We start from the raw sequence: 11,369 nt of genomic DNA on the forward strand, positions 1-11,369 counted from the left end.
CAGTTCTAAGACGCACAGACCTGCGCACTTCTCGTCAGCATCACGCTGACTCGAGCCACCATCATCTGTCACCCAGATCACCGCGAAAGCCTGTAATCCAGGATGCAGCTGCCAAAGCGACCTTATGAAAACATAAATCGAGCCATGTTACCCCTCTGCCAAAGCCCACATCTGCCCCGTGGCCTCTCACCGGCCCTGCAGAGCCCTCTGCTCTGGAAAGCTGTCGCCTCTGGCCCCGCTGCACCCTGGCTCAGTCTCACGGAGGCCTCCTTGCTTTGCTCTGGACCACGAAGCTCACTCCCGCCACGGGCCCTTTGCACATGCTACTCCGCGGGCCAGACGCTGCCCTCACGCGCCCGGACATCTACAAAGCCTGCTCTCACCCACTTCAGAGCCGGCTCAGATGCCACTCGGGGAAGCTGCATCACACAGGGCTAGAGCCACACACAGGGGCTCAAACGGTGTGGGCTGGGGGCGCCTCTGCCATGCTCTGCACGCTGCTGCCACATATGGGTTTGTGCTGACCGCACACGTTCCAGATGCTAGTCACCCTGGGAAAGGACACAGGCTGGTGTGGACATGTCCAGTCATTTGAAGAGCAAGACTCCGAACCTCGTCCCATGGCTACACCTGACCAGAACCTCGTCCCATGGCTACACCTGACCAGAGAGCAGAAAACACAGCCTGGCTCTGTGGTGTACTCTTGACTCGGTCACCACGGGAGAAGGGGGACAAACGTGGGGAGACCCAGGAACCTGCTGAAGAAACCGTCTGCGGCCACCCTCCCCGCTGCCCAGGCTCCCGCTGTCCACGGTGTCTACCCGAGCCCCTGCCTGATTTTCCCTCAGACGCGAACACACGTGCACACGCACACACGCACACACACGCGCACTCCTGTCACTTTATTCACTGTCTGCCTCCTCCTGTCACAAAGCCAGCTCCGTGCAGGCACAGATTTGTTTTGTATTTGTGTGCTGCTATTTCTCCAGGACTTCCAAGAGCGCCTGACACATGGCGGCCGCTCCATGAATATTTGCTGAATGAATAAATTCCATATAAAAGTTAAAGGCAGGAAGACGGGAGGCGTGGCCCCAGGTGCCTGCGTCTCCGCTGCTGGGGCGTCTCCGCTCCCGAGGGGGTGGGAACGCCTGACAGCCGGCCCCGCCCTCCCACCTAGCACCCGCCTCCCCGCCCCGTCATCCAGCAGAAGGTCCCAAAGGGATCCCGGCAGCCTCCCTGTAGGTGTGGCCATGTGACCATGTTCCAGCCGAAGGGACTCACCAGGACTGCTGGATGGTGCCTGCAGGAAGTCGCCCTAAAAGGAAGCGGGTGGACTCTCCTTCCACCCCTCCCCCCGTCTGGGACGCAGCCAGCACCAAGCCTGAGTAGAGGAGCCACACGACAGGCCACTGGCAAGGGTCTGCGCGGGGACCGCCATCACCCTGACCTGGCTATTCCGGAACTTCTTACACGAGGGAAAAGAAGTCACCGCTGTGCTGGGCTTTCCATCACACGCCAGCAAACCCCGCAGTGGCGGTGCGGACACCCAGGAACACGCGCCGACTGTCTCAGACAGCGGGGGACCCGCCGGTGGTTCTAAGGAGAGTCTTTGAAATGTCCCAAACTGCACAAGAAGCATCAGCTCCGAAGCACCGCCCTCCTCACAGCTTCCGGGGTTCTCCTGTCTTCCTCTGCCCTAAAACCTGGGGTGGCAGCATTTTTAAGTCGGATCTATAAAGTATCTCAAGAGCAGAGCAAAGGCGGCTTAGACCAAAGGCTTACAACTAACGCCAAGTGGCCCGGGGAAACCAGGCGGGCAGAGATGACAGACTAGTAACAGCCTTCCAGGACACCCTGGAACCCCTCACACCACCGACACGGCCCGGGGACATGAGCTGTCATTCGCCACTTTAGGCCTTATTCTCCATCAACCAGCTACCGTGCAACTGTTCCCGGCGTGGCCGGGAGTAACTGCCAGGCCCTTACAGAGCAGACGCCTTTCCCAGAAGGCCACGGCGCCAGGCACAGAAAACGCATAAAACTGAGCTTCGGTGTAAGTCACTTTGTTTCCCATGGCCTCAAAAAAAGTTACAAAGGTTGGTGTCACTACAAACCACCTCCTTCCATTCCGCCCTCTTACTAAGAAAGCTCCCGGAAACTATTTTGAAACTCAATTAAAATCATACCAGCAAGAGCACAGGCAAACTTCCAAAGGAACGCTAAGGCGTGGTGTCGAGACTTTTGGAAAAGCGACTGGTCCTTTCTTTTCTAAGCAGACGTAACTGCCACACGGCACGAGCCACGTGTGTTCCAGGAACGCAATGGAGAGTCTGGGGCGCTGCTCTGTGCCGGCGCTTTACCGGCAGCGTCCCGAGCCTGAGGACTGAACCACGCTTCCACAGCCGCTACGAGCCCACATCCGCCAGGGTGGGGGAGGGGACGAGGTGACTGGGAACTGCTGGTGACACAGCTTGGGCCTGGAGCGATGCGATGAACCCGGATTCCGAAGCCACGGGCGTCCCAGCACGCGTGGCCTCCATGCCGGGAGCCGGCTGGTGACCACTTACAGCCGGCATGTGACTCACGGAGCCGCAGGAAGGTTTCCCTTCAAAGCTTCACTCTGCCCTGGTTGTCAGGGGGCAGCGCCCGCACACAGCCCTCCACCCCGCCCCTGCTGGCGTCTCTGCTAATGCCGCAGACACCCGAGTGCTCCGAGCGCGGCAGGAGGCGGCACCTCTAACAGCAGAGCCACTCGGACTTCCGGAAAGGAAGCGGCACTGCGCCACCGACACCCGCAGACCCCTCTGAACTGGGCCTCCACCCCCACCTCCCAAAGCCCAGAGAAATAAGGCCGTTTTCCAGAGAGCACCGTGCCCTGCCACCGAAAGCAAAATCAAAGGGGCGTACAAACGATTCACACGTCAGTGAACGTTTTTAAACATCCCAGAAGTGTGAAGCAAGAGCATCGGAGGAAAAGAGGCCCCGGGCCCTGCGCGTGCGGCGCCCCCACTCGCTGGGGGCCCCCAACAGCCGAGCGAGCACGTGCTGGACCCAGAGCCGGGCAGCTGTGGCCAGGCGAGGGCTCTAACCGGGGGCGCGCTCCTAGGACAGCTGTCAACCCTCTGGGCAAGGGACGCTACCCCTCGCCAGGGCAGCTGCGCCGTTAAATGCAACGGCTCGACCGCCATTCCCAGAGAACATCCTGGAAGGCAAAGACGGGCCCCACCGATCCAGCCGGTTCTGCACCCGCTGACCCCCCGGCCCGCTCACATGGCACGTCTGGAGGGAAGCGTGACGATGATGGTGACAGAGGGATAACAGCAAGGAGCTGTGCCAAAGACCAGTAGGGGTGGATCATGAGACGTGAGGTCAAGCACCAAAACCGCTTCTGCAGGCTCAGGTCCTGACAGTCTCTTAACTGGACCCCCAACAGAACCACCGTCCGGCTGGTGCCCAGTCCACCTTGCACACGACCGCCAGCGATTTATGGAAGGATCACAAGCCGCAGCCATTACTTTGGTGCTTTGAACCCCAGTGGCCCCTCTGAGCACAGGTGATCTTCAGCTGGTGGCGTGGCCGCAGGAAGTGCTGTCACCCTCAGCACAGCCTCGCGGGGGCACGGCATGGAGGGTCTGCCAGGCCTCACCAACCCTGCAAGGCGCCCCCGGCCGCCAGGCCCGGCCCCTCCTTGCTCACGCTGCTGTGCGCACAGCTGAGGTCTTGTCCCGTGGCCGCCAGGTCCTGGCCACCGGGGAAGCCACACCGGAAGTGGCCAAGTGCAGACAAGCCGTCCAAGGCCCACTAAAGCTCCCACCCGCCCTCTGCCCCAGGACCGTCACGGCTGGGCCGAGCGGGGCCCTTCATTGCCTAAGCTAGGCGTGTGGCCACTTCTGCCACCTGCCCATGGAAGCACGCTGCGGGGTGCGCGGCCTGTGTGAGCCTGCCCGGCTCCCCGGGGCAGCACCCCGAACTTCTCGTGTGTAGACTCACATTCTAAACGATCTGAACGACAAAAACGACTAGGCTTTTTGAAACGTCCAGACCTTAAGGTGAAAGGGTCTGAAGGGAACACGCTGAAGGGCCCAGCCCGGCCTCCAGGGCGCTGACCTAAATCACCCCTGTCTGGCCAGGCTGGAAAGCTGCTTCAAGGAGGCATGAATTCCCTACCGTGAACAAGACCTAAAAACACCGAGCTCCCTGACCTACACTGATCTTCACTATTTTAAGAATTCCCCACGCTCCTGAACGAACACCCAGCCCGAGTGGGTTAACTTTGCTCCCTCTCCAACCATTTAGACAGTGTAATCTGCCACTGCTGCGTGTTTCTGTCGTGGATTTAAAACACGGCCCCGCGGCTCACTCACCAGCTGAAACTCGCTCCTCCGGCTGAAGGCTTCTCTGATGCCCGAGTCCCTCCACAGGGCGCTGAGGGCGGGGACGTACAGCTGGAAGGTGGCCGGCTCCACGGGCAGCCCCGGGCTGTTCTCGAAGGCCATGAGGAGCATCCCGTGCTTTTCGTTCTCGGAATACTGCCAGGGAATACCGAGCTTGTCCCGTGCATCGACGAGGACCTTGGAGCCCTGGGAAACGGAAGGGACAAAAAGGGTTTGATTGTGAGCCCGAGACGGACCCGCGACAGAGAACCTCGGTACGGCTGCTTGGCGTCCAGCGGGAAGCCACGGCCACCAAAGCCGCTGCCCGATTCGTTCCCTGGTTGTTCGGCCAGGCCCGGATGCCTGAGCTCCTAGGCACACGACCGGATCGAGACGCGTGCGCACCCACCACGCGACAGGCTGGCCCTCGGCTGTCGAGCACCTGGAAAGGTCTCAGACAGGACACAACTGAACGAGGAAGAAGAGGCAAGAAACCAGCAGAACGAACGCTGGAAACGAACCCGTCAGTGAGACGATGTCCTAAACCACCAGGATGACGACCTGGCAGCTCCCTGATCCTGGGACGCAGCCACGTGTTTCGGTGAGAACGGGGTGGGGGGGACACAAACACAGGAGGTCAGCCGTCAGGGGACAGGAGACTGCAACGTGACACGAGACAGGTGGCCACCCACTGGCACGGGGCCGGGGGCCGTGGTCTAGATCTCGGGCACCACTGTCTGTGATGACAGACAAGTCTTCATCCTTTGGCTTATTTCCTTGCTGTTAAAAATAAAGTGAGCATTTTCTGCCCTTTTCCTACATCATAAACAAGCGTCAGGGGGCTGGAGAAACAGCCCACACTGAGCTGGCTGTAGGTGACAATGGCCTCCCTGGCGGCAAGGAGGGCTACGGCATCCTTCTCAGGAGAGGGCTACGGCATCCTTCTCAGGAGAGCGCTACGAAATGAGCCGCACAGCAGCACCTAAGGGTGTTTCTGAGTCTGGGGAACACGCTGCATACTCTCTGGGGTGAGCAGAGAACAGTGGGGGCCTATCTGAAAAGCCTCGTGGGCTGGCGGGACCCAGACGGCGGGACCCAGACGACGGCCCCCAGCACAGACAGCAGCAGGACGTCACGGCCCACTTGGCACTTCCTTAAGATAAATAACAGATTCATTGGACCATAAGTCGCACGACATGCAATTTCCCTGTCGACAGTGGACAACTCAACGGTTCTCAGTTGGCAGCGTCCTGAAGAGTCTCCCCTCCAACGCCCGGGGCAGAGCGGGGAACAGCTCCGCCTCGGCCACCTCTCTGCTGCAGCACCAGTCTGCCGCCCATGACTCCGTTTCTGCCTCGAACCCCTGCGCGGATGGTGATGCTGGCCTAAGACAGTAGTTGCGATCTCTCCAGACTAGCGCTCGTGGCGACGTCCGTCCCAACAACGTGGTGTGGAAAACAAGGCCGCCCAAGGCCAAAGAAGAGCCAGCAGGAGGAGGGGCGCGGAACCCAGGCCGGAAGCTCTTGAAGTGCCGGCTAACTTCGACCAGTGGCAACGGCGGGTCAGGAACCATCCAGAAGGGAAATACGACAAACCCTCAGCTCTCCTTCCTCTCTGCCCCCCATTCTCTCCTCCCAGTCTTCCCATCTCCCCACTTTCTCTGATGACATCGTGACAAACTCCCATCTGCCCAGAAGGGCAATATGCAAAGGTTCAAAAACCCGAGAAGAGAAAGATATTTCATCTTCTCCACATTATGCACGACGAAAAGTATATGAGCACAGGGAAGGCGGAGATCTCTCTGGGGAGGTTTCTGACCAAGGAAACCTTGGTGCGGATCGGAGAAAGCCTTCTTGCGGCCCCCACCTGTCCCTTCAGGTAAGCGACCGGCCTGCCACTCGCGACGGCCCCGCCCACACAACTCAAATACCCAAATCTGGTCTGACATGCAAGATAAGCTTCTCAGGGCTCTTTTTACACATTAAAAAGTCCAGTGCCACCAGGAACACACCTCAATTCACAGGTTAAACTGAGCCTCTACTCCCCAGGGACGTTCACTTTTGTCTGTCGGCGACACAGGCAGGGACCCAAAGTGGACTAGGAAGCCTGAGTGGCCGCTCACCAAGACGGCTTCCCACATGCACAAAGCTGGCCTTCCCCAGTTTCTGGGTGACAGAGCTTTGGCTCAAAAGAACCAGTCTGTCCAAAGCTGCCTGTGTCCCCGCTGCACGCTGCCAGCCAGGTGAAGTGGGACCGGTCCAAATTAACTTCCCCCAACACGGAGACACCCAACGTCACGAAGCGCCTCTCTTTAAAATTCTAGGGAACTGGTGAACTGAATTACACCAGTCAGCTGCAGTCTTGTTTTTCTGCATCTCATTCACCGTGTTTGGAGGAAAAAGGCATCGGGAAAAAAAATGTCTCCCTTTTGCCCTTTTAAATTATTCTAGTCAAAAAACCGCTATGCCAGCTTTGTTCCAAATACCCAAAACTAAAGTCTCAGGAGGTTTCTGCTTTATGACACCTGTTTAAGAGTCTTCTTCCCTTTTAGAGAAAGCCTAAGGTCTTTGAATATGTAATATTTACTGTGTTCCTGCAGAGCTGATAGTTACATTTGTCACCATCATTATCTAGAGTTGCTAATGTCTTAAAAGTGAAATACAAATATAGCAGGCACAGTAGAATAAAAGAAATAATAAATCTTGTCCCTATCCTTTTCCAATAAAAGACCAATTTCCTAAAACACAAAACCCAATTAAATCCTAAAATCCATACATGCTCAAAAGAAAGAGAAATTAAGGCAGAACGAAGACAGTGTACACAGGTCTCGTTAATGGCTATAGGGAAAGCCCTTCTTCCGGTAACAGTGTTATTAAGCGTTAATTTTTTCACTAGCCACGTATTTATTCAGTCACCCAAATATAAAGAGTTAAAAGTCTTAAGCAGTTTGATGACTTCATCTCAACACTATGTAACACTTTAAACTGTTCAAAGAACACATTTTTAAGACAACTTATAAATCCAGCAATTTAAACTTCTAGTCGAAGGAAAGATTCGCAGTCTGCTGGAGGCGAAGATTTGGGGGGTTTTAGGTTTTACTGGATGGAGACCAAAAACTGCAAATCCGTTATCTCATTTCAAAATACATTTTGTTAGTTTAGCCCCTAATCGAACCAAATCTTTTTAGATTAGTCATTCCTTACTAAAATCTTCCCACAATAAATACTAAACCTAAGATACAAAATGTCAGTAGATCAAATCAGCTTTTTCTATAGAATGAAAGCTACGTTAAGATGATTTTAAGTTTTGCATATCCGCCCAATTAGATAACAGCCTATGTGCTTCGAAAGCTCTGCTTTTTGTTTTTAAACTCACTTGGCTGAGTTGTTTGGCTCTGGCCACCGTCCAAATAAGAAATGTGCCAGAAATGCAAACGGGGCGCATTGAGGTTGGTCAGCCCGGCAGCAAAGGCAGATGCTCCTTCTGGTCTGTCGCGGAACCTGAAGCGGAGGACACCTTCCAGGTCGGAGGCCGGAGGGAGAGAGAAGGAGAGCGGCGAGCGGAACGGTCATCGGGCGCCAGTGTGTTACGACAGAAAACTGGACGGCCCTGCCCCCACCCGGCTTCCCCGTGAGCTTCTGGGGACAATGTGTTGTTTAACGGAGCAGGCCATTCCTCGCGGTCACTTCTCTAGGAAAGTGTCCTAGACGGAGGCCTTGCCTCGTGCAGAGAGAAGTGCCAGCTAATGGGAAAAACCAAAAACGGAGTAAATGTGGCGCCTGTGCCGGGAGCTCGCAGCGAAATCACAGAAACGGAACAGGGCGTCCGCTGTGTAGGCCAGAGACAGACACCATGACGGGAGCGGCGGCGGGGAGCGCGTCGTGGGCCAGTCAGAAACGTCACCATGGGTGAGAGGAGCAGGTTGAGGCCAGGCCATGGTGAGCTAAGAAGTCCTGGAAGGTATTCAGTAAGAGACAGTGACACCCTGAGGGCCTGGGAAGGAGCGTGACAAGGCGCTGTCTCCGGACTCGACGGCGGGACGGGCGGCTGCGTGGGAAGAGCCAGTGCAGGTGGGGAGGGCGGTCGAAGGCGACCAAGGCTGTCACACGAGGAGGTGACAGAGAGAAGATGAGATCCAAACTCAAGGGACCAGTGCCCCGTTGTGGGACAGTGAGTCCGGATGGGGGGCTGGGCCGGGAGGGGGGAGATCTGGGTAAGTTTATGGCAAGTTAAATTTACCGGGACAACGGGAAATGCAAGGCAAAATTTTCAGGAAATAGATGAAACTGCAGGAAAAACCCGGCGTAGGAGGCGCATGGCGGAAGCGGCCGCTGTCACGAGCTCTCTCGGCTGCCTAGACAAGGCTGGCTGTCCACACGTTGAAAAGGGCTCCAACATCAGTTCAGAATTCCTCAGATCTCTCGACCAGGACGGGAAAGTCCAGGCCGAGCTCCAGGACCCAGGAGCCAGCAGACCGCAGACGGTGCCACGCGTGGGCCAGCGTCTCCTCGTGCGTCTCCGGGGCTCAGGCGGTAAGGTAAGCCTGCCACCTGCGCCGACTAAACGTTACGACCAGCATGAGGCGAAGGGAAGCCTTCCCGTTACCCACAGAAAACAGTAAAGGAACTTGGGAGCACTAAATATTATTCCAGGGGGAAAACGATCCCATACGCACTACAAACAGGAAACAGAGTTTAATGTGCTAATTCAGTGTTTTCAAAATTCAAGTCAGGCCCCACACTGCGAAGTGATTGAGCGAGCGTTTAAACAGTGAAATCGAATAGTAAATATCTGAATAAACTAGAAATGGCAAAGGTAAGTGTTTCATAGAATCTGCTGCAGTTAAAATAGGTATCTGTCCACTTGGATGACTATGCACATATGCGCGCGCACACACACACACACACACGCACACACACACACACACACACACACACACACGGGGTTCCATGGCAGCGGTGCTGCCCCTGGGCCCGACTCCCACAGAGGCTGCCGCAGGCCGCCCCTTCTCGTGCCCTGACCCTCCCACCTCACAGACCTGGTCTGAGTGTCATGAGTCCAACTAGCAAGGAGCTGAATTTTAGGAAGAACTGACAACGGAGTGGAAAGACGCTGTGTGAGGACGTGTGCGAACTCTGTGACATCACTGTCCTCTGGGGACACTGTCACTAGACTGTTCTGAGGAAACACGGTCTCGGCCACGGTCAGGGTCACCTGAACGGTGCAGTGGGGCCCGGGAGCCACGCGTTAGGACGCACTGCTGGCCTGGAGACACCGAGGAGGCCCGCAGGTGGCTCCGCTTGAGAGGCCTGCGCTGACCTGTCTGGAGATCAGGGGTGTGCAGTTCCTGGGGTGCCTCTGAGAAGCCGTCCTCCGTAGATGCCACTGCTTCCAACTCGATCACGCCTGGGCCTCGGCACGTGGTGGTGAACAAAGGCTCACAGGTCACAAAAATGCGACCTTTCCACAAAGCCTTTAAATTCTGACCCAGGCGTCAGACGAGCAGACGCAGATGAGCATGGAAGTCACGCTCCCTGGAGACCGCGAGGCTGTTTCAGGGCTGTGCCGGTGACACGGTCTCACCTGTCGGAGTGCGTGCCGTGTGAACAGTGCTGTGCTAAGTGCTAACGCCCATCAGCTCACTCCATGTCTGTGACACAGTGAGGGGAACAGTCTCGTGCCAGCTGCGGATGAGAAAACGAGCTCAGTCACGAGGCCACTGAGTGCGACTCAGTGACTCTAAAGCTCGTGCTGTTTTTCTAAACCTATACTCGTCACCTGTGGGCGTGTCCGGGGAGATACAGGAGCCACGCAGAGGCCGGAGGGGGAAGCTGTCCTGTCTGTGGCCTGCTTCTCACACAGCTGAGGGCTGCCACGGGGGCCAGAACCTGGTCTGAGTGGACGTTGAAGACCGACATTTGTGGTAGTCTCTAGAACATTTTATTAAAAAACAGTGATTAAATCTAGAAGTAATGGTGTATGCTGGATGCCTGGCTAAATTAGAGGAAATTTAATGAGTTCAGATCTTACTTGACGAACAGTCAGAAACCTTAACTCACATACGCCACCTTAGCAGCAAAGAGGACACACACTGTTCTGTCCCAGAGAGGCCCCCGGCCACCCGTGGCCACCGAGTGGCGGAAGCGTGGCCAGCCGGGCTGAGAAGTGTTGGAGACATGACCGCGTTTCAGAGAGTGTGAAAAATGTGACTACCCTTATATCATTTTATGTTGGTTATGTTGATAACATTTTGGATGTTCTGCGTCATTATCAAACATAATCTTGCCCTTGACGTGGGCGAAGTGCACGTGTGGCCTCATTACACTGCTGTGGGTCAGCACCGCGGTGTGGGAACGTGTCTTAAAAGGAAATGTTTTTTTCCAATGACAAAAATAATCTTAGTGTAGAAAATAGAAGAAACATAGAAATGTGTAGGAAAGAAAATTAAATCCTCAAAACTATCACGACCTACAAATAACTTGAGTTAACATCGTAGAATGTTATGTCTCGTTCTTTACAGAAGCTCTGTGTATTTTAGAAATCTTTAGAAACATCTCTACCAATACATCGTCAACATTCCCCGTGTCACTAAGTGTTTCAGGACTGCGAGCTGTGTGATCACTGTGAGGCACGGGGACGTGACACCCACGCTGGCCGCTGTGCTGAAGGCGTGGCCTGGGACCAAGGCCAGGGGCCCCGGGGGCAAACTCCGAGAAGCTGGATTATGACCTTCTGGGTCAAAACGTACACACGTCTGAGGCTTTTGATAAAATCCCTAACTGCTCTCCAGAAAGGCTGTACCAATTCACACGTTTATACTCGGCAAGTTTTCATTTTCCTTTCATTTGTCCCAAGCTGTTTTTTAAATTGGCCTGTCTGCTTCACTGAAATTGCCCCCTGATGATATATTTAACCAGTCATATCCTCAAACCATAGCGTCGGGAGAAATTCCCATAACTAGCAACTGAAAATGAAGCAAATTTAGTATATGTGCAC

At 55.4% G+C, this 11,369-nt stretch overlaps 1 protein-coding gene across 2 annotated transcripts in view; it reads right to left on the reverse strand.

Moving 5' to 3' along the window:
• Positions 1 to 11,369, reverse strand: part of GNA12 (G protein subunit alpha 12) — a 76,664-nt gene that overhangs the window by 37,571 nt on the left and 27,724 nt on the right. Inside the window, exon 2 of one of the 2 annotated variants that reach the window (XM_011363823.2) lies at positions 4,365 to 4,580. The exons of the other annotated variant lie outside the window; for it this stretch is intronic. Coding sequence (XP_011362125.1) covers positions 4,365 to 4,580 — 216 coding nt within the window. The remainder of the gene's footprint in view (positions 1 to 4,364; positions 4,581 to 11,369) is intronic. 2 annotated transcript variants of the gene reach the window in all.

The sequence above is a fragment of the Pteropus vampyrus genome, unplaced genomic scaffold (assembly GCF_000151845.1).
Source record: "Pteropus vampyrus isolate Shadow unplaced genomic scaffold, Pvam_2.0 Scaffold90, whole genome shotgun sequence".
In the NCBI taxonomy this organism is placed as follows: domain Eukaryota; kingdom Metazoa; phylum Chordata; class Mammalia; order Chiroptera; family Pteropodidae; genus Pteropus; species Pteropus vampyrus.